At 50.0% G+C, this 20,645-nt stretch overlaps 4 protein-coding genes across 5 annotated transcripts; 3 read left to right on the top strand and 1 right to left on the bottom strand.

Moving 5' to 3' along the window:
- Positions 1-188: 188 nt before the first annotated feature.
- On the top strand, positions 189-1,980 carry LOC120708869 (pentatricopeptide repeat-containing protein At3g21470-like). Its single transcript, XM_039994290.1, has one exon. The coding sequence runs from the start codon at positions 231-233 to the stop codon at positions 1,863-1,865; it is 1,635 nt and encodes a 544-aa protein (XP_039850224.1). The 5' UTR covers positions 189-230; the 3' UTR covers positions 1,866-1,980.
- A 396-nt stretch (positions 1,981-2,376) lies between these two features.
- On the bottom strand, positions 2,377-3,835 carry LOC120708870 (stearoyl-[acyl-carrier-protein] 9-desaturase 1, chloroplastic-like). Its single transcript, XM_039994291.1, has 2 exons — positions 3,168-3,835; positions 2,377-3,084 (listed from the first exon to the last, which is right to left on the bottom strand). The coding sequence occupies exons 1-2, from the start codon at positions 3,756-3,758 to the stop codon at positions 2,515-2,517; spliced, it is 1,161 nt and encodes a 386-aa protein (XP_039850225.1). The 5' UTR covers positions 3,759-3,835; the 3' UTR covers positions 2,377-2,514.
- Positions 3,836-6,453: 2,618 nt separating this feature from the next.
- LOC120708868 (protein trichome berefringence-like 7) lies at positions 6,454-11,210 on the top strand. 2 transcript variants are annotated; one of them, XR_005689506.1, is made up of 5 exons: positions 6,454-7,843; positions 9,135-9,293; positions 9,513-9,790; positions 10,111-10,188; positions 10,466-11,210. XR_005689506.1 is itself a non-coding variant. In XM_039994289.1 (4 exons), exons 1-4 carry the CDS (start codon positions 7,020-7,022, stop codon positions 10,131-10,133), a joined length of 1,284 nt encoding a protein of 427 aa, XP_039850223.1. In that variant the 5' UTR covers positions 6,454-7,019; the 3' UTR covers positions 10,134-10,390. The 2 variants fall into 2 exon arrangements, 1 of the variants encoding a protein (XP_039850223.1); XM_039994289.1 differs by lacking the exon at positions 10,466-11,210 and having other exon boundaries at positions 10,111-10,390.
- A 2,901-nt stretch (positions 11,211-14,111) lies between these two features.
- Positions 14,112-17,476, top strand: LOC120708867 (probable pectinesterase/pectinesterase inhibitor 51). Its single transcript, XM_039994288.1, has 2 exons — positions 14,112-15,238; positions 16,650-17,476. Exons 1-2 carry the CDS (start codon positions 14,290-14,292, stop codon positions 17,330-17,332), a joined length of 1,632 nt encoding a protein of 543 aa, XP_039850222.1. The 5' UTR covers positions 14,112-14,289; the 3' UTR covers positions 17,333-17,476.
- The last annotated feature ends 3,169 nt before the right edge of the window (positions 17,477-20,645 follow it).

Raw genomic sequence — 20,645 nt, 5'->3', positions numbered from 1 at the left:
ATCCCTTTTGCAAATCGCACTGTTTCTGGCACACTAGTTCTTAATTGTTGGTTTGTACAAAGTGATCCGTAGCAATCCCGGAAACAGAGAATTTGATGTCCACAGGAGGATTCACATCTTCTCGCCTTAAGTTGTTTCTCCCAGCCCCCAGGTCCCGCCTCACCTAGTCACCTTGGCGTCAGCCATATAACCCCCAGAGCGGGCGCAGCATCAGTATTCAGGCCGCTGGCATGGCCAACCGAGCGAGGCAGCTCCACGCCATCTACCTTACCGGCGGCTCCCACGACCCTGACAAGTGGGCCCATCTAGTCAGAGAGTACGCCTCCCATTCCTCCCTCCGGGAAGCCGCCCTCGTCTACGCCCGGGACCTGCCGCGGCGAACGCACCACCAGCCCCTCCTCCCCGTCCTCCTCAAGGCCGCCGCCGCCGCCTCACGGGCGGAGCATGGACTCGGCAGGTCGCTCCACGCGGAGGCCCTCAAGTCCGCCTTCGCGGCCGACCTGCTCGTCGGCACCACGCTGGTGTCCATGTACTGCAAGTGCGGCGCCCTCGCGGACGCGCGTAGGGCGTTCGACGAAACGCCGGACCGCAACGTCGTCACCCACAACGCGCTGCTAGCCGGATACGCCGGGGCGGGGGACATGGACAGCGCCCTGGCGCTGTTCGGTGGCATGCGGTCCTGGACGCCCGTCACGTGGGCCACGCTGATCCGCGGGTTCGCGGAGAAGGGCGACATGGCGGAGGCGCGGAGGTGGTTCGACGCCACGCCGCCGGGCATGCTGACCGTCGTCACCTGGACCGTGGTCGTGCACGGCTACGTGTCCGCGGGGGACATGGAGGCTGCGAGGGAGGTGTTCGACAGGATGCCCGCGAGGAACGCTTTCGTGTGGTCGTCCATGGTCACAGGGTACTTCAAGGCTGGCGACGCCGAAGCTGCGCAGGATATGTTCGACAGAATCCCGAGCCGGAACCTGGTGAACTGGAACACGCTGATCGCTGGGTATGCGCAGATCGGGTGCAGTGAGAAGGCACTGCAGGCTTTCCGTTTGATGCTGGAGGAGAGGATCAAGCCAGACGAGTTCACTATGGCGAGCGTGCTATCTGCCTGTGCACAGCTTGGGTCGCTAGAGCAGGGGAAGAAGGTTCATGAATTCATCAACCGGAAGCATATCCGGAAGAACCACTTTGTGAATAACGGTCTAATCGACATGTATGCCAAGTGCGGCGACCTCGCGTACGCACGAGACATATTTGACAGCATGAGATGGAAGAACACTGAATGCTGGAACACCATGATCTCCGCACTTGCTAGCCATGGTCGGAGCGAAGAAGCACTTCAGCTGTTCTCCATGATGGAGTGTTCAGAGCAGAAGCCCAATGTGATCACACTTCTTGCCGTGCTTGGAGCTTGCACCCACGGAGGGTTTGTGGACGAAGGCTTAAGAATCTTCAACAAGTTCGAAGTGTATGGAGTTGAGGCTGGAGTGGAGCATTATGGCTGCCTGGTTGATCTCTTAGGCCGTGCTGGAAAATTGAAGGAAGCCTACGATATTGTCAAAAGCATGCCTGAGGAACCTAATGAGGTGATCTGGGGATCGTTGCTTGGAGCTTGCAATGTGCATGGTGATGCGGATATGTCCAGATTGGTATCGGATGAGATCCATCGATTACACTCTGCGCGCACGTCATCTAATGATGCAGAGTACATCATGCTGTCAAATATTATGGCTGCTTCGGAGAGGTGGGAGCAGGCAGAGCAGCTGCGGAGGAAAATGGCGCACCATGGGATAGGGAAGACTCCTGGCTGCAGTTCGCTTGAGCTAGGCATTCCTGAATGCAAAGTGTATGCAGGCAGCAGACAGTAGAATTTTTTTTTTTTGAGCAACACAGACAGTAGAGTTCTGTGCCGACTACACTACATTGCTGTAAGTCTGTTTAACAATTTTGTCTCAGTTTTTTTCAGAAATCTGATTTCAGTAACTAACCCACGAAGAAAAGACCTTGATATGCTGCATAGGACAAAGGAAAAAAAAAAGAAATCCAGATAGCGATCAGTAATACTTTACTGTGCTAAAACTTGTGGATTGGAATCAGTGAACTTCCAGGTGTTTATTTTAAAAACTAAATAATCACAGAGGATAGACCCATGTAAGAAAAATGGTGCTGTAGCCAATTTTAGAAACTAAATAAGTACAGAGCATAACTATTGTGCTGTAGCCAATATTAGGATTCTTTTTGCGCCAAAGTGGACGTAGGCATATTTTGTTTGTCCATTCGACGCTCCTGTCAGTTCAGTGGCACGACTAAATTATGTTACCGTGACCAATCCATTGGCTCGAAATCGTACCAACGCTTTTCAAGATTCTAGGACATACATTCCGCCGAATTTATAGTACCAGAAAAGCACTATTACTGCATTTCAAATACATAAAACACATTGTGACAAAGACACTGACAGATAGCGACATGACCTGATCATGTCAAACTCAGAAGTCAGCAACCAAGGCAACGTGCCTAGACAACCACTTCCCTATCAAAGATCCAGCTGAACTTGACCTTCCTGGGCTCATCCTTCTTGGCCCTGTCCTCGGCGCGCTCCGCTGCCCGCCGCATCCTCGGCGCGAGCCCGCAGACGAAGTCCCTGGCCCTGCGGCCCTCGCCTGAGAGCCCGCTCTCCAGCGTCTCCAGCTTCCACCGCTTGACGAGGAACTCGACGATGTCCGCGTAGTCCCAGGCGGTGTACACGCCGAGGCGCTGCGCGACGGCGGCGAAGTGCTCGAACAGGTCCATGTCGCGGCCGTCGTGCATGAGGTGCGCGGGCATGGTGATCCGCTTGCGCATCATGTCCGCGATGGCTAGCATGGCGCCGTCCGTGTCGAGCTGCAGCAGCTGCTCCACGATGCGCCCGTAGGCCGTCTCGTGCCGCTTCTCGTCGGCGGCGATGGTCCCGCAGGTGCGCGCCAGGACGTCGTCGCCGTGCGCCTTGGCGAGCCGCGCAGTGTTGCCGTGCGAGACGGCCGTCGCGCGCTCCTGGAAGCTCGTGTACACGAAGCCCAGGTACGGGTTGTTCTCCGTCCCCGGGTCCTGAAATCCAAAACGAATGTCGCGATGATGGGCATTGCGAGATCCAGACAAGGCAACCAAAGATGGCGGCGGCGGTCGCGTACCATGCCGGAGCCGATGAGGTACTGGACGGTCTTCTGGACCATGCGCATGTCGACGCGGCCGGAGAGGTACATGTACTTGGCGAGGATGTCGCCGTGGCGGTTCTCCTCGGCGGTCCAGGCGCGCGTCCAGACCGCCCAGGGGCAGGCGCTGGCGCCGGTCTCGTCGCGCACGCCGTCGAGCGTGTTGATCATGGTCTGGTACGTGGGCAGCGCCTCCTCCGTGACCATGTCGCCCACCAGCACGACGAAGTACTCGTCGGGCAGCCCCGCGGCGCGCGCGCGGAGCTCGCGGACCTCGTGCTCGAACATCTCCGACGACGAGTCCGGCAGGAAGTCCGCCGGCTGCCAGCAGTCGTCCACGGGCTTGAGCAGCGGCAGCAGCGACCGCGCCGCCCAGCCCTCCAGGGACCGGAACACCTCCGCCTTCTCCGGCGGCATCGAGTGCGTCACGCGGGCGCGCGCGGCGGGCGCCGCCACGGCCACCGCCGCCGCGGACACGCGGCCCCGCCCGCGGCGCGCGCGGGCCGGCGCCACCGCAGCCGCACCGGCAGCCGGGGCGCGTGCGCGGACGGCCATGCCGTGGGCCTGCATCGTTGGGAGGAGGAGGTTCGCGGTGACTGTGACTGTGGAGTGGTGCGAATGGGTTGCTGTTCTGGACGGCGAACGAACGCCGGCGTGCGCGTATATAATCCGGACGCGACAAGCTGGATCGCGGCTGGTGGGCGGAAAACCGGTGGGTGCAGTGGTTTTGCGGGGGTTTCAGCGGGGAAGTTGGGGGCTTGCGAATCCTGTGGGTGTTGTCTGGGAGACCTGGGTTTGCCATTTTGCCTGCTTGGCCGGTGAGCGGCGAGGAGGGGACAGTTGGACGGCGGCCAGTGATCTCGGCCGTCCGCCTAGCTCGCGTTGGTAAAGGGACCTAATTGGGGGCAAGATTTTTTTTTTGAATTTTTCGATAGCTTGGTTGATTTCCTGATGGAAGAATATCGCTGCTGCCTGCTGGTGCGGTGGTGCCTTGTTGCTGGTGACTGATGAACAAGGCGTGAAACCTTTTTATTTGGCGTTAACCGAGCGGCCCGGGCTGATTAGCGAAGGCGGATTAAGGAGAAACACCGTCGTCCTCGGGCTCCGCCCCTGGATTTGACAGGTGGAGCCTCCTGCGGGGGGTGGTGGCACGTGCGGCGGGTCGGGTGCGTGCCGCAAGTGCCGAGCTGGCTGGCGATGTCCCACGCTTTTCGCAGCAGAAAACCGTCTGGTTGGTGGAGCCTGCCACGCCACCAGCCCACCGGCTTACTTGTCCACACTCCACAGCCCACCCACGTCGGTTGTGTCACGGGGAAAACCATACCGATGATCTTTCAAACCTAAACCGAGAGGTTTTCGTGGGGGGTTTTTGCACCGCAGCGCGGCCGGCGCAAATCCTCGACCACGTACCTAGTGCGTTCCGCTGCCAAACCTTCTCCAATCTTCTGGTCTGGTTAGGAAAAGCTGAGAAGATCTTTCACGCTTCGTCCGTCCCCCAGATCGGAGGCCCGGTCACAAATGTGACGAAGACGCCTAGTTAGATTCTTGCTTTTGACTGGCTGGAGGCTGGAGGGGGCTAGTTCTTCCACAGTTCCACTTCGATTTGCTGGAGTGACGGGTCCGGGTTACTGGCGTGGTGGTGCCGTGGTGGAGCAAAGTTGCTGCTGCACACTGGTTGTGAGCCGACTTAGCCCAAGCCTATTTTGGGGCGAGGTAAACGACCAGCCCGGCAGCCCTTTAATTGCGGCCGGCGCTGCGACCCACACACACAGACAGACCCACACACAAATGTGACCCACACGGGGCGACTAGCCCCAAAACCGGCCCAACACTAGCAGGGCCGAAAGGCAGGAGGCGCAACCGGCCTTCACGGAGGAGAGAGGACGCGGCAGGGCCAGGATCACATTCACAGATGCACTGGATGCCAAATGGCGAGCGAAACAGCGACCGTGATGGGTGCGCGGATCGCTTCCTGCCGTTTGCCTGCTAATACCCGCCGGAGTTGGTAACGAAGAGACCGTGGCCCCGAACGCCCGAGCCCGATGGCCGTCGTTCAGGCGAGTTTCCGGCCGTGTTTGGTTTGCCCTCAAAAAGTTTTTATGAAAATTTTTCGGTGCTTTGACCACTAATTAGAAGTATTAAATAAAATCTAATTATAAAAACATCTCCACAATTATGGTACTGTAGTTAATGAGGTCTTTGACCGTATTATTAGGGGATGATTATGCGTGATTACTGTAGCATCAATGTAGCCAATTATGATAGAACTTAGCTAATTAAATTCGTCTCGAAAAATTACACCCATGTGTGAAAAAATTTTACAAATAAACTTCGTTTAGTACTTCATGCATATATTTATTTTTTTGAAAAAAATTTCATGTTGTAAACCAAACATGGCCGTGATGGGCGCGCGGATCGCTTCCTGCCGTTTTGCCTGCTAATACCCGCCGGAGTTGGTAACGAAGAGACCGTGGCCCGAACGCCCGAGCCCGATGGCCGTCGTTCAGGCGAGTTTCCCTCTCCTCTCGTCCTCCCTCCCCCCTGGCCCCTGTCGTCGTCCACATGTCGCCGCGCAGGCGCGCACCCCAGTCCACACCTCCCCCACGACCTCTCTCGCCAAAAAGTCAAAAGCGGAAGCGGGCGTCAGACCGTGCACAGTGGAGCAGGAAATGAAGAAGCAAATATATTGTTTAGCACTGTTGATGTACTGTTTGACACTGTAGATAGAAAGGGCGTGGAAAACGAGAAAGGAGCAAATTTGCTCTTGCTCCCTCCGCTGTGATCAGCCTCACGCGCCTCCCCGCGCGCCCCCGCCGCCGCCGCCATGCGGGTCCCACGCTCACCCGTTCCCCACATGCCTAAAGATTCTGTTTAGTTCCCCCATCTTAAACACAAAAACGCAAAAACACAAAATTTTACGAAAAAATCTTGTTAATTTAAAGTACAAAATGAAGTCTATTTACAAAACGTTTTCATAAATGGGTTGTAAATCGCGATACGAATCTAATGAGCCTACTTAATTCATGATTTTGCAACAGTGATGCTACAGTAACCTTTCGCTAATTATTGATTAATTAGAATTATTAGATTCGTCTCGCGATTTACAACACATCTGTATAAAAAAAATTATAAATAAACTTTATTTAGTACTTTAAATTAGCAAGATTCTGTCCCAAAATTTTTTTGCGTCTACACACCAGATAACTAAACCCGGCCATAAAAACACCCTTTGTATCACCACAAGTATTTAAATCGCCCACTGCACAACCACCGCGAGCGCCGCCTCAGCCAGTCAGCCCCTCAGCTCTCCTCGGACCCGGCCTCGCCGCGCGGGAGCGAGCTCACCTCGCCACGGCACCAACACCATCCGCGGAGTCGCGACCCGTCCGGTTCTGTTGCTAGATCGGGAGCTCTTGCTGCTTTTGGGTCTTGTCGCGGCAGCACCGCACAGCACCGGCGATCGCGGTCGACGGAGTCCGGTGAGTCCCTGATCTGCCCTGGCGCCCTGCATCGGCTGTCGTCGTCTTTGCCTCCCGACGACCGGCTCGGAGCTCCCTGATCTCGGCAGCTGCGCGCGGGCTTTGGACTGGGGCAGCGCTACTCGATCCAGTCGGTTCGCCGGGCGAATTTGAATCGCGGAGGCGGAAGGTCAAACACCGAAGATATTCATCGCCGGTGCTGCTGGATTGGGAGGAAGCCGCCGCGCCTTCGAGATTCCAAGTGATTTTGGTTCGGTAGAGCTGCGCGCCTTGAATTGGTCGGAGAGGCCGATTCGGCAGCTGGGGAGAGCTGTCGAATGGGAGATCGCGCGGCGGCGGCCGCGGAGGGGAGATGGTGAGCGGGAGCTTCAGCCGGAGCACATCGGCGCGGCTCGCAGCGAGGGGCGGCGTCGGGAGCCCGCGGGTCTCCACGCCGGGGGCCGCGCACCGGAACTGGTGGGCGGCGGCGCCGTCGGGGACGTCATTCGAGCGCGTCGCATTCGCCTTCTTCCTGGCCTCCCTCGCGCTCGTGCTCTCCTGCGCGCTGTACCTGTACGTCTTCCGGCACCCGGGCCGGGACCGTGTGGTCGCCGAGTTCGCCGGCGGCGAGAATCTCGAGTCCTGCGACGTGTTTGACGGCATCTGGGTGCCCGATGAGAGGTACCCCCTGTACAACAGCTCCCGGTGCCCGTTTGCGGAGAGGGGGTTCAATTGCCTGGCCAATGGGAGGAAGGACACCGAGTATCTCAAGTGGAGGTGGAAGCCTCGGGGATGCGATTTGCCGCGGTTCAGTGCCCGGTCTGTGCTGGAGTGGCTGAGAGGGAAGAGGGTCGTGTTTGTGGGGGATTCCATGAGCAGAACGCAGTGGGAGTCCTTCATTTGCATGCTCATGACTGGGGTGGATGATCCAGATACGGTTTATGAGGTTAATGGCAACCAAATCTCAAAGACAATCCGGTTTTTAGGAGTGAGATTTGAGTCGTTCAACCTTAGTGTGGAGTTCTTCCGGTCTGTGTTCCTTGTGCAGCAGATTCCTGCGCTTCGCCATGGGCGTAGAAGGGTCCGTGCCATCCTCAAGCTCGATAAGTTGGATGATTTAAGTAGGAAATGGGCAGATTCAGATGTGCTTATTTTCAACTCAGGACATTGGTGGACTGCCAGCAAATTATTTGACATGTAAGTTCTCTTACTTCAATTCACAAACCTTTTCTTCCATGCTAATTCATAAGTTAACTAGCAAATTTTCATTAACATAATCTGTTCACACATCACATCCATCTACATTGATGTTTTATCCATGGCAAGTTATATAGGCAGCACAGTGTTCCTGTGAAAGATGTCACCACCTTTTAGATCTGTAACCTCTAAGCAACTCTGTAGGACCAAAAGTGGCTTTGCACTTTGCAATGTTATTTCTCACAATAATTCAAGCAAATTATACTTATTCCTATGAATCAACGCTGAGGTGCATTCTTAGTAGTAGTGACTAGTGAGTGACTGAGGATAAAAGGGCCGTGTTTGGTTGCAGGCTGTAAAAATTTTGAAAAGTCATCTTTCTATATTTGAAGTACTAAACATAGACTAATCACAAAAATAATTACAGAACTCGTCTGTAAATCGCGAGACGAATCTAATGAACCTAATTAATCTGTTATTAGAGGTTATTTACTATAGCATTACTGTAGCAATTTAGCATCTAATTACAGGCTAATTAGGTTCATTAGCTTCGTCTCGCCATTTACAGACAGCAGTCGCAATGCGTTTTTTATTTCGTCTAGATTTAAGTCTCCATGCAGGTGCCGGAAAAAAAATTTGGAATTTGGAATTTGGGAACCAAACACGGCCCTTAGGTTTAGAAACCAGGTTACATGATTGATGTGATTGCCTTGATTGTTGGTGTTGTACTGTATCAGTTCTAGTTGTTCCTTGAAGTCATAGCAACATAAAAGTGGGTTAGGTTCTGATGTCATCTCATTTATTATGGTTGATGTTGATACATCAGTCTTTATCTGCATACTTGTTAAGTTCCATTCAGAAAAGTGACTACGTATGATCGAAGCAGGCCTTACGATTTTGATGATGCCAAGTGAAGTTTAGTGCTTCTTCATTTGGCATTATATTGTTTTTTGTTGTGTTGCTTGTTGATGTGTTTGGTGTTATATAAGAGCACTGGCTCCATTGTGTTCATGCTTCAAAGATCACTATATAGTGAACAGTTAGTATGGCTTTTTTTTTGGTAATATTGAGACTTCGATGGGCTACCCCAACTTGCTTGGGAAAAAAGGCTATGTTGTTGTTGAGACTTCGATGGATACTTCTGAATATAATTGCCATTATATGTTTCCTGGTTTCCTTGGCTCATAATCTAACCCATCTGTAGTTGTTGATTTGCATTGATATCAACTTCAAATATCTTGGATATCAACTTCAAATATCTTGGATATTCAAGTTTGATCTTTGCATGCAGGGGTTGCTATTTTGAGGCTGGAGGTGTGCTTAAACTGGGAACATCCATTAATGCTGCTTTCAAAATGGCACTGGAAACTTGGGCCTCATGGGTGAAACAGAGAGTTGATTTACGACGAACGCGTGTGTTCTTCCGTACATATGAACCATCTCACTGGAGGTGTGTTTTTCTAACATACAAATGAGCTTTTCCTTGTTGAATTCTTAATTTTCTTCTTTATTGTACTCTAGAAGTAACTACAATTTGAATTTAAGATTTAAGGTCACCACATCCTATAAGTGTCACTATGATTGTGGTGCTATTAGAAAGCAAATTTGGACTGTGTACGAGTTATTTTGCTAAATTTATACACTCATCGAGAATTTTTCATGGTTACAGTGGCTTAAATCAAAAGGTTTGTGAAGTAACAGAACAACCTACAACTGAGGCCAAAGGAGATGACCGGAGAGAATTTGGGGATATACTTGCTGATGTCGTGGCGAATACAAGTGTCCCTGTCACTGTACTAAATGTGACTTTGATGGGGGCCTTCAGAAGTGATGCTCATATTGGCCTTTGGAGTCATCCTAATACCATACTTGATTGCAGCCACTGGTGCCTTCCTGGAGTTCCAGATGCTTGGAATGAACTTGTATTTTCCCATCTGTTGACAAATGGTGAGTTCCTTATTAGATAACATTCTTTTATGATACTTTCTTGGAGAATGTGCCTAAATAAAAAAAATTAGAATACTGTGTTAGAATTGTGATGCTGATTCCTAGACCTACTTTTCAATATTTGAGAACCTATATGTATGTGCAATTGTGCATGACTCCTGAAAAATACAGAAGATATATATGAGGAATACGGAGCTCTTCCATGGTTATCATTGTTGAGTCCAGGAGTTTAGATAGAGTTTTGTATTATTTTTACTTGATGAATTACTCCTGATGGAGTTGAATGGTGATGTGATGCATTTTATCGTCTGATTCCACAGGTTGGCGAGGGCTGGTTAGCTGACTGTTGACATGATATACTCATTTTCTTTCAGTTTCATCATTTACGTCATCTTCAGGCAAGCTGTATTCACCTTTCATTGCCCCCTCAATAGCTCACGCAGGAATGCACATCTCCTGAGACCTGGACATAGAGTTTTGTATCATTTCCTCCTTTGGCTGTTTAGGCATAGACACAGATCACAGGCAACCTGTATGTAACAATAGTTCGTTAACAAAATTTTGGAAATAATTTCTTATGCATGTGACGTCTTTACTGCATTTTCTTTCATGAGGACAACATCAAATGAAATAGTTATCAATACGCAATTTTGTGTCAAATTACTTCTTTTGCAGCTAGGAAAGGAGGGTTTTGTCGCTTGCGCGATTGCATCGGCGCCTCAGCGCCAGCCAACTGCCCAGGTCAGCCCGCCGGTGCACCGACCATTACGCTGTGAACCTGTGATCCCGTGACCTGGTCGGCAGCGGGCGGCCTCGCAACTCGCAACATGAGAAAAGGCACCCTGTCACCATTCCGCGACTGTGCCATTATCCCGTGAGTAGAAAGCTTCCGGAACACTGATGACAGAAACCTCCAATGTCACATGACGGATCAAACAACCTGCTGTGTGTGGCAGCACGCCACGGTGCGAAGGGCACTACTGGACGTGTGTGATCGCCTGTCGCGGTAATCTCTTCGGCCTCTTGCGAACCGGCAGCTATCGTGCCAAATTAGCCAATCGATGCACCCGACTGTGGAGGCAATCAGGCAGTGCAAGAGGGGCAAGCATGCTTTGTGCCGTGCACGGTTGTGCAATTTCAGTTCAAGTGCCTCTGCCCCCTGCCGTGCGGGCCGTGCCGATGAACAACACTTAGCTCAAACTTACAGAGCTCAAACTTTTGACTGGACGATTTGAATTGGTGATTCAGAGTGTGAAACTCATAACTTAGAGATCTTGCTTTGCTTCATGGTGATGTACAGACCCAGGAATGTAAACCAACAATCCTTTTTTTTCTTTTTTCTTTTTTTTTTTTGAACGGAACGATGACAATGGTTACATGTATAGATTGTCGCCTCAAAAAAAATGCATAGATTGGATCAGGATCACGATCGTTCAGGAATGGCGTTGACAACCTGGGGGAAGGTAATGTCGAATGAGGCAGAAGGTAAATGAATAAACAATTTTTGTCTAAATCATACATCATCTAAACATCTTTTTTGTCTTAACACCGAAATTTGGTACAATGCCACGATGACAAATAATGGGCTGCAATATGGAGTATTTAGAGCATCTCCAACGGTTTTGCATCTGCACTTGGCATCCTAAAATTTTGCCAAATTCCCTGAAATCTACTCTCCAATGGTTTGGCATCTGGGTTGGCAAAATTTGCCAAGTTGCCCATCTGGGTCCAACTCGCGCAAATATGCGCGCGAGTCCCGTCCGCGCATCGCCCCCCGTCCGCACGATCAGGTATCCTCCCGCGCGTGGGAAACTTCCGCCAGGCCTTTCCTTTCCTCCTTGGCGCGACTTCTTTCTGTTCCCGCGACAGAACAGCGTGCGCCGCCGTCGTGACGAGTTGGCGATCATCTTCCTCCTCCTAGGGTTGCAGATGGAAGATCATCCATGCTGTCATGTTCAGGTACGCCTCCATGGACCCCTTCTGCCCCCTAGGGTTCATCTCCATGGACCCCTTCAGCCCCCCTAGGATTCATGTCCGCAGCCATTGAATTCGCGGTTTCGGCCGATCGCCGCAGTTCCGGCCGATCGCCGGAGAAGAGCTAGAAAACGAGCGCTGCGGTCGGCCGGTCGCCGTCGCCGGAAAGCGCTCCGCACGCGCCCTTTCTGAGATGGCACGATCCCTCCGTACTGACCTTGTTTTTCATAAGGACAGTTCTTCCACGCCCAATGCATACAATCAATGGACCCTAACATTCCAGGAAAGCCTCTTTGTTCACCGCGTGCCAGTAATTTTGTTGTGTCTGCCTCATTGGGATATCTCAGGTATTCATCTTCAAATATATCAACAACTGCTGTAACAAACCTACGTAGGCTCTCAAGTACAGTACTCTCGCCAATGCGAACGTACTCATCTGTAGCATCAGCTGGTACCCCATAAGTGAGCATACGAAATGCAGCTGTGACTTTTTGGAAGCAACTCAATCCAAGAACATTGGCCGCATCCCTTTTCTGCACAAAGTAATCATCGTGCGCTTCAACAGCATTCATTATTCGTAGAAAAAGTTGCCTAGACATCCTATACCTGAAGCAAATAAAATAAAATTTAAACATTCATATAACAAGTATGCACATAGTACGAACTCATCCGAAGTGAACGAATATCAACCTGCGACGGAAAATTTCGGGGCTGTACGTTGGATTAACAGCCAAATAATCTTGATACATCCTATTGTGGCCGCCTTGTCTATCACGATTAATAATTCTATGTCCAAAGACAGACCCACCATGACTTCTTTTGACATTCGATAACGAATGCAGAATTTGAGTAGCTGAGGATATCACGTAGTCGTCGTCATCGGATGATGAATCATCCAATTGTCTCCGTACTAAACGGGATCTCTTGAATGGCATGACGTCTCTTGAACTACAGTGATCAAGGATATAGGCAATGAACGAGAGTATGAACTAGGGCTCCAATACGAACTATCGAATTGAAACAGGGATGAGAGGGACACACCTTGGTAACCGGCGACAGCGGCGCGCGAGAAGGCTGGCAGCGGCAGCAGCAAGGGCACCAAGAAGGACGGCGCGTGAGAAGCCTGGCGGCGGCGGCAGCAGGGGCGCCAAGAAGGACGCCGCGATCTGACCAGGTCGAGAGAAAAAAAAACACCGGTAGTTGAGGTGGGTCCACAATTTTAGGATTTGCCAAGGCCGTGTTTGGTTGCAAGCTGTAAATTTTTTGAAAATGTATCTTTCTACATTTAAAGTACTAAATATAGACTAATTATAAAAATAATTACAGAACTCGTCTGTAAATCGTGAGACGAATCTAATGAGCCTAATTAATCCGTCATTAGAGGTTGTTTACTGTAGCATCACTGTAGCAATTTAGCATCTAATTACAACCTAATTAGGTTCATTAGATTCGTCTCGCCATTTACAGACAGCAGTCGCAATGTGTTTTTTATTTCGTCTAGATTTAAGTCTCCATGCAGGTGCCGGAAAAATATTTTGGAATTTGGAATTATGCATCTAAACACGGCCCAAGTTCAATTTGCCAAACCGTTGGAGATGGGCTTTAATTTGACTTGGCAAATATTTTTGGGACTTGGCAAATTGCAAATATTGCCAAGTTCAATTTTCCAAACCATTGGAGATGCTCTTACAGTTGTCAGCGTCTACTACATATTGAGCTATAGCCTACGGTGCCATAGGTAACTATTGCTATTAGTGGTCGTGTTACCATCAGGGGCACTGAAGCATGTAATCAAGGCTGTGTTTAGATCTGTAAAATAGTGGTAAAAACATCTAAACATCTTTTTTGTCTTAACACCGAAATTTGGTACAATGCCACGATGACAAATAATGGGCTGCGATATGGAGTATTTACAGTTGTCAGCGTCTACTACATATTGAGCTATAGCCTAAGGTGCCATAGGTAACTATTGCTATTAGTGGTCGTGTTACCATTAGGGGCTGAAGCATGTAATCAAGGCTGTGTTTAGATCTATAAAATAGCGGTAAAAAATGTCACATCAGACACTATAACACATTATAGTATTTTTTATTTGTTTGTGGTAATTATTGTCATACCATGATCTAACTAGGCTCAAAAAATTCGTCTCGTCGTGTACATCAAAACTATGCAATTGGTTTTTTTATTTACCTATATTTAATGCTCCATATATGAGATAAAAAAAATTTGATGTGATAAGTGAATAATAAAGTTTGGAGGGAGAAATTTTGGAACTAAACACAGCCAAAATCGAAAAAAATGGAAGCAAAATCAACTGGAGGATTCACCCCCGGGCATGAATGCTTTCTTCCTACTTTCCGTTACATTTGCACCTGCCGATATCCCCATTCGTCCCCTTCCCCAAGCGAGCCGCCGCCGGCCTGCCCGCCCGCCTCCGCCCCTCCGCAATATAACCACCCCGACCACCGCGCCCGCTCACTCCAGTGGTGACTCCGCTCCTCCGTCCCAGTCCCCAACCATCAACAATGCCGCCGCGTCCGGCTCCTCGCCTCCTCCCCCTTCTCGTCCTCATCCTCTTCCATCTCCCCTCCTCCCTCTCCGCCCGCCACCACCACCGCAGTACCCCGTCCCCGTCGCCTGCCGCGGCACCGGCGTCCTCCGGCTCGGCGCCGCTCGCCGTCCTCCTGGCCTGCAACGCCACCCGCTTCCAGCCGGCATGCGTCTCCACGCTCTCCGGCGCCGCGCCCGACGCCTCCGCCTCCGACCTCCTCGGCGCCACGCTCACCGCGCTCCGCGCCCGCATCCCGCCCGCCGTCTCCACGGCCAAGTCCGTCCTCGCCGCCTCCTCCAACGTGAACCTCACCAACGCCGCCACCAACTGCCTCACCTTCCTGTCCCTCTCCTCCCGCCGCCTCGCACCGTCCCCTTCGCCGCCGCTGCTCTCCGCCTCCACCGCGCTGCTCCACCTCTACGACTGCTGGTCCGCGTACAAGTACGTCAACTTCTCCCGGGCCATCTCCGACGCCATGGCGTACCTCAACGACACCATCGCTGTCAACAGCAACTACATCTCCATGCTCGCCGCGCGGCAGCGGTACGGCGACGAGACCTCCCTCTGGCGCCCGCCGCAGACGGAGCGCGACGGGTACTGGCCGCCCGCCGCGGCCGCGTCGAAGGAGGCGGAGCGCGATGTCGACGCGCTCGGCGTGCCGCGAGGGCTGCCCGCGAACGCGACGGTGTGCGCCGCGGGGTGCGACTGCAGGACGGTGCGCGAGGCGGTGGCGGCCGCGCCGGACTACGGCGAGGGGCCGTTCGTGGTGCGCGTGAAGGAGGGGGTGTACAGGGAGACGGTGAGCGTGCCGTGGGAGAAGACGAACGTGGTGCTCGTGGGCGACGGCATGGGGAGGACGGTGATCACCGGCGACCTCAACGCCGACACGCCCGGCGTGTCCACCTTCAACACGGCCACCGTAGGTGCGTACGAACCCGCGCGTTCCCCTCGTCCCCTTGTACGTATTCTGTCCCCGTGTACGGCGTAGGCGTATTGCACTGGTGACCGAAAACGCTTGTACGTGCATGGAATCAATGCGATCCCGTGACCGGAGCATTTTAAGGCAGCCGTTCGGCCGCACCGGAAACGCTTTCCGTGGTGTGACGCGGGCTTTTCACTCTTGGCTTTTGTACATCGCCTCCGGCACGGCACATGACCATGTGTATAGAATGCTGCTTACTGCGCATAGGTTGGAGCCATCAGGGGTGAAGTTTTGAGATAGTTTTTTTTTTGAGCCTTCGTTTTCCGAAGGGAAATTTGAAATGTCAAATCTGGGATTGATGAGCAAAAAGTTTTCCGGAAACCAGGTTTATAATTTGCAAGACGAATTTTTTGAGCCTAATTAACTCATGACAAAATAATAATTATTAAATACAAACGAAAGTGATATAATATTTTACCCCTAAAATTTTACACATCTAAACAGGGCTTTAAAGTCATAGCGCACTGTGCACTGCATGCGTAGTGATCTTTTGACTAGGTAGGACTTTAGGAGTTAGCCTGCTACTAGTATCGTTTGAAGTGAAGTGCTAACGTTTTGTGTCAAGCAACTAGTACTAGTATGATTTGGTTACATGTTAACTTTCAAAAAGAAATGATTTGGTTACATGTTTCAATCGGAAAATATTAGTACTAGGTGAGTGGTGACCGGCAAATGCATGTGGTCATGCCCATGCCGGCGGGTCACTTTCCGTCTTTCCCGTGCCTCGGCCAAGGTTAACTTAACCGGTGGGAACCGGTCCGATCCGGTTTGACCGGTTACCAGTCAAATCGGTCCGGTCCGGTTTCGGTTCCGGCCGGTACCCAACCGGCCAAAATTCAAATTTTAAATTTGAATTCAAAAAATAAAAAATTCTCAAAAAATTCCTAAAAATACTTCAAGGTGTGATGAATCTAATGGTGTCAAATTTTCTCAAAAATTCATTCATTTAGTATAGTTTGTGGGAATTTAAAGTTAAATCAAAAAAGAAAAAGAAAAAATGGGCCGGCCCATGAAGGCCCACCGATCAAACCGGTCAAACCGGCCGGTAAACCGGTTGCACGGGAGCTTTTGAATTTCAAACCGGTCAAACCGACCGGTAAACCGGTCAAACCGGCCGGTAAACCGGTCGGAACCGGTTGCACGGGAAAATTTGAATTTATTTGAATTTGAATTCAACCGGTTTCCACCGGTTACCGGCCTAACCGGTCCGGTAAACCGGTACCGGAGGGCGGCGGTAACCGGTTTCCGGTTGGGAAATAAAACCCTGACCTCGGCCGGGCCCACAAACCTCACCGCATGCTGATTTTTTTTCCCCAATCTTTCTCTGCTGGGTTCTGTTGTGTGGGGCGCAGGCGTGCTGGCGGACGGGTTCATGGCGCGCGACCTGACGATCTCCAACACGGCGGGGCCCGACGCGCACCAGGCGGTGGCGTTCCGCTCCACGGGCGACCGCACGGTGCTGGACGGCGTGGAGCTGCTGGGCCACCAGGACACGCTGTACGCGCACGCCATGCGCCACTTCTACACCCGCTGCCGCGTCGCCGGCACCGTCGACTTCGTCTTTGGCAACTCCGCGGCGGTGCTCCACGCCACCGCCCTCATCGTCCTGCCCCGCCAGCTGCGCCCGGACAAGGGCGAGAACGACGCCGTCACGGCGCAGGGCCGCACCGACCCGGCCCAGCCCACGGGGATCGTGCTCAGCGTCTGCTCCGTCAACGGCAGCGACGAGTACATGGCGCTCTACCGCCGGAAGCCCGACGCGCACCGCGTCTACCTGGGCCGGCCGTGGAAGGAGTATTCCCGAACAGTGTACCTCCGGTGCACGCTCGCGGAGATCGTGCAGCCGCAGGGGTGGATGCCCTGGAGCGGGGACTTCGCGCTCGACACGCTCTACTACGGCGAGTTCGGCAGCGCCGGGCCCGGCGCCGCCGCCGGTAGGAGGGTGGCGTGGAGCAGCCAGGTGCCCGAGGACCACGTCGACGCGTACAGCGTCGCCAACTTCATCCAGGGCCACGAGTGGATACCCAAAGCATAGAACACTAGTTGCCTGTAGAGAATGTATGATGAACAGTCGTGTCGAACAATTGGCATGCTGCCCGTGACCTTGAGCGATTTTTTTAAACCTATTTTAAGTTTTATTTTAAAAATAACTCACCCAAACAAATATTTTCAGATCTAACTCATTTGGTCGCGTCAATCCGTGTGGCGTGACAAGGTGTCTCACGTTGATATGCTCTGGAGCGCTCGGAAGGGGTCTGCCAGTGCATATTCCACATATCAAATTTTTCACGCCACTCCCACCGGCGTGACAGTATAGTTTTGTCACGCCACCCCCGCCGGCGCGACAAGGTCTGATTTTAGAAAAATCATATCTTTTTCATACGAACTCGGATGAAGATGATTTTTATATGAAAATTGTAGCTCTCAACGAGATCTACAACTTTGTAGTTTTGAGTTTTTTCATTTGAAGTCATTAAGATACTTAAATAATTTATTTAAATTTTTAATAGCATATTAAGCACTTGTATCTCTATCGGATCGTCTCCAACTTGGCGTGTTTATCATGATTCCACCAATTAAGTTCTATATAACATTTGATATATGAAATAGTATGAATTAAATTATAATAATTTAATAAGAAATCAAATTATATAATTATTGAATATAGAATATACTGTAACACTTTAGATATTAATGGTAGCTATAAGCTAGATCAAGTAACTTGTTGAAAGATTAAGACCTTAAAATATCTATCTATTGAATTGATAGACATGGCTTCACTCTTCCATAGTGATATGTTTTACTACTGTGATTTCAAATTACCAAGACTATACATATGATGTAATCAGGAGATCAAGTAGCTAAATTGATATTGCATAAACATAGATTGTTGAGCAAAATTATATTGATTCTTTATGACTAGAGAGAAAATAGATTGGGCGGGACCTTAGTAATTATTTAGTTTGTCTTTTGTGATATATGAGCATTCCAACGCTTAGGTTATTCCAACGCTTAGGTTATAAGTATTTCAGATTCATCTAGGAATTGACAATCTTATCATATGTTTTATCTATTTGATACCAACAACTCAAATATTTCAAATTTTTATTAAAACTTTCTTCCACGTTGTAGCACAAAATTCATATTACAACATTTATATTGGCTACAACTTCACTGTTCAACTACATTTCAAATTGGAAACTCTATAAACTGACTAATATGTCACATTGCTCTTCTTTAAATACTTGTTCAAATTTAAATATCTTTTGAATGATACTTAAACTTATTTCATTTATTTGGTCTAGTCTTAATCTTGTCCATCTATTTATACTATTTTGATTATTTTAATCCAACTGTCAACATTGGATTAATTCCATCATAAATTCGTGTGGATGTGACACTTAGGTCAATCAACCCAAAAAGTTCATAAACTTTTTAGTCGTAAGTCCATACCTATCCACATATGCACGTAATGCCGACATGGCCTTCTAACTGTACATTCCCTTTCTCTTTAACTGTCAACTTAGTTTATAATGAACGTTATGTACCTTTACTTATTTTGGAAACTGATAGCCAGGAGTTTGTGAAGCTTTGGAAGGAGGGAGCCAATCAGCGCTCAAGAATTGCATCCATCATCAGAGAAACACAGGAACTTAGCTCTGGTCTTGTTGATTTTTTTGTAACTTTCACGAGTCGTGCTTGTAACCGAGTAGCTCATATTCTAGCTAATCAAGTTTCAGGTGATGATATGCTGGGTGAATGGCAGTTAGCCCCAACCTGTGTAGTTCACATGTTAGCTTCATATTGTAATCCCGATTGATCAATGAATGAAATCGCTAAGTCACAAAAAAACATCTCCATCCTCTGGTCAGCAGGACGCTCGTCGATCACACCACTTGTTTGTCTAGCCAAGACCATCGCTCTAGGTGCCTCCCATCTATCCCACCACTTTAGATATTAGCTATCATTAATATCTAGAGTGTTACATTATATTCTATATTCAACAATTATATAGTTTGATTTCTCATTGTATTTCTTATTAAACTATTATAATTTAATTCATACTATTTCATATATTAAATGTTACATAGAACTTAATTGGTGGAATCATGATAAACACGCCAAGTTAGTGACGATCCAATAGAGGGACAAGTGCTTAATATGCTGTTAAAAGCTTAAATAAATTATTTAAGTATCTTAATGATTTCAAATGGAAAAACTCAAAACCACAAAGTTGTAGATCTCGTTGAGAGCTATAATTTTTATATAAAAATCATCTTCATCCGAGTTCGTATGAAAAAGATATGATTTTTCTTAGGTCAGACCTTGTCGCGCTGGCGGTGATGGCGTGACAAGACTATACTGTCACGCCTGTGGGAGTGGCGTGACAAGCTTGACAAGTGGAATATGCGCTGGTAGACCCCTTCCGAGCGCTCCAGAGCGTGCCAACGTGACACACCTTGTCACGCCAATGCATGTGGCGCGACAGAATATTTTTGTCACGCCACGCGGATTGGCGCGACCAAATAGGTTAGATCTGCAAATATTTGTTTGGGTGGGTTATTTTGAAAATAAAACTTAAAAATAGGTTAAAAATAAAAAAATCACCTTGAGCACTGCAGTGCAGTTATGGAGAGCAAGTGAAACAACAAGAATAAAAACTCTGCTAATTTCTTTGGCCACAAAAGGAAGACAGTGGCCTGGAAGAAACGGCAGAGTGAAGTGGCGCCGTGGCGGAGCACGAAATTGACAGGCAGATGAGCTGCTCGGCGCCACGGCGTGCGGCACGAAATTGGCAGTGCAGGTCCGTGGTGGTCCGTCACTAGCAGTGATTCACTGCAGCACCGCTTGGCTGCATTTGCAGCAGCTGCGTCTTTTTGCAGTGCGTCGGTGCCCTTCTTCATCGCCGCATGTGCGCCGCCGCCCAACGATCCAACCGAAAGATGAGGGTTGGGGAGCTCGCGGGAGTCACACCGCCGCCCAACGATCCAACCGAAAGATGAGGGTTGGGGAGCTCGCGGGAGTCACGGTCGTGGATCGGCGCCCACCCACTTCCGGACGCCACGCCATGATTCCAAGTCACTCACAAAAAGGGAGGTCGGGAACCGAAATGATTGAAGTCATGGATCACTTGCTAAACCCTACGTCAACAGAAAATTGAAAGTGTGACACTGCCGATAAGAAAACGGAGGCCTGATTTCAGGCGTTCAGCATGCTGACGAAGATATTATAGACGTTTCCTTGTCGATGTGCAATATCGCTTTACTTTTGACAGACATTTTCCAAAATGAAAAATGGACGTCGAGCTTTGTTGCCTCTAGAGAACAGCCAACCGGCCTCTTATCAAA

The sequence above is a fragment of the Panicum virgatum genome, chromosome 5K (genome assembly GCF_016808335.1).
Source record: "Panicum virgatum strain AP13 chromosome 5K, P.virgatum_v5, whole genome shotgun sequence".
Taxonomy (NCBI): domain Eukaryota; kingdom Viridiplantae; phylum Streptophyta; class Magnoliopsida; order Poales; family Poaceae; genus Panicum; species Panicum virgatum.
The sequence above is the reverse complement of the archived record's forward strand: the minus strand, read 5'-3'. Positions and strand labels throughout refer to the sequence as shown.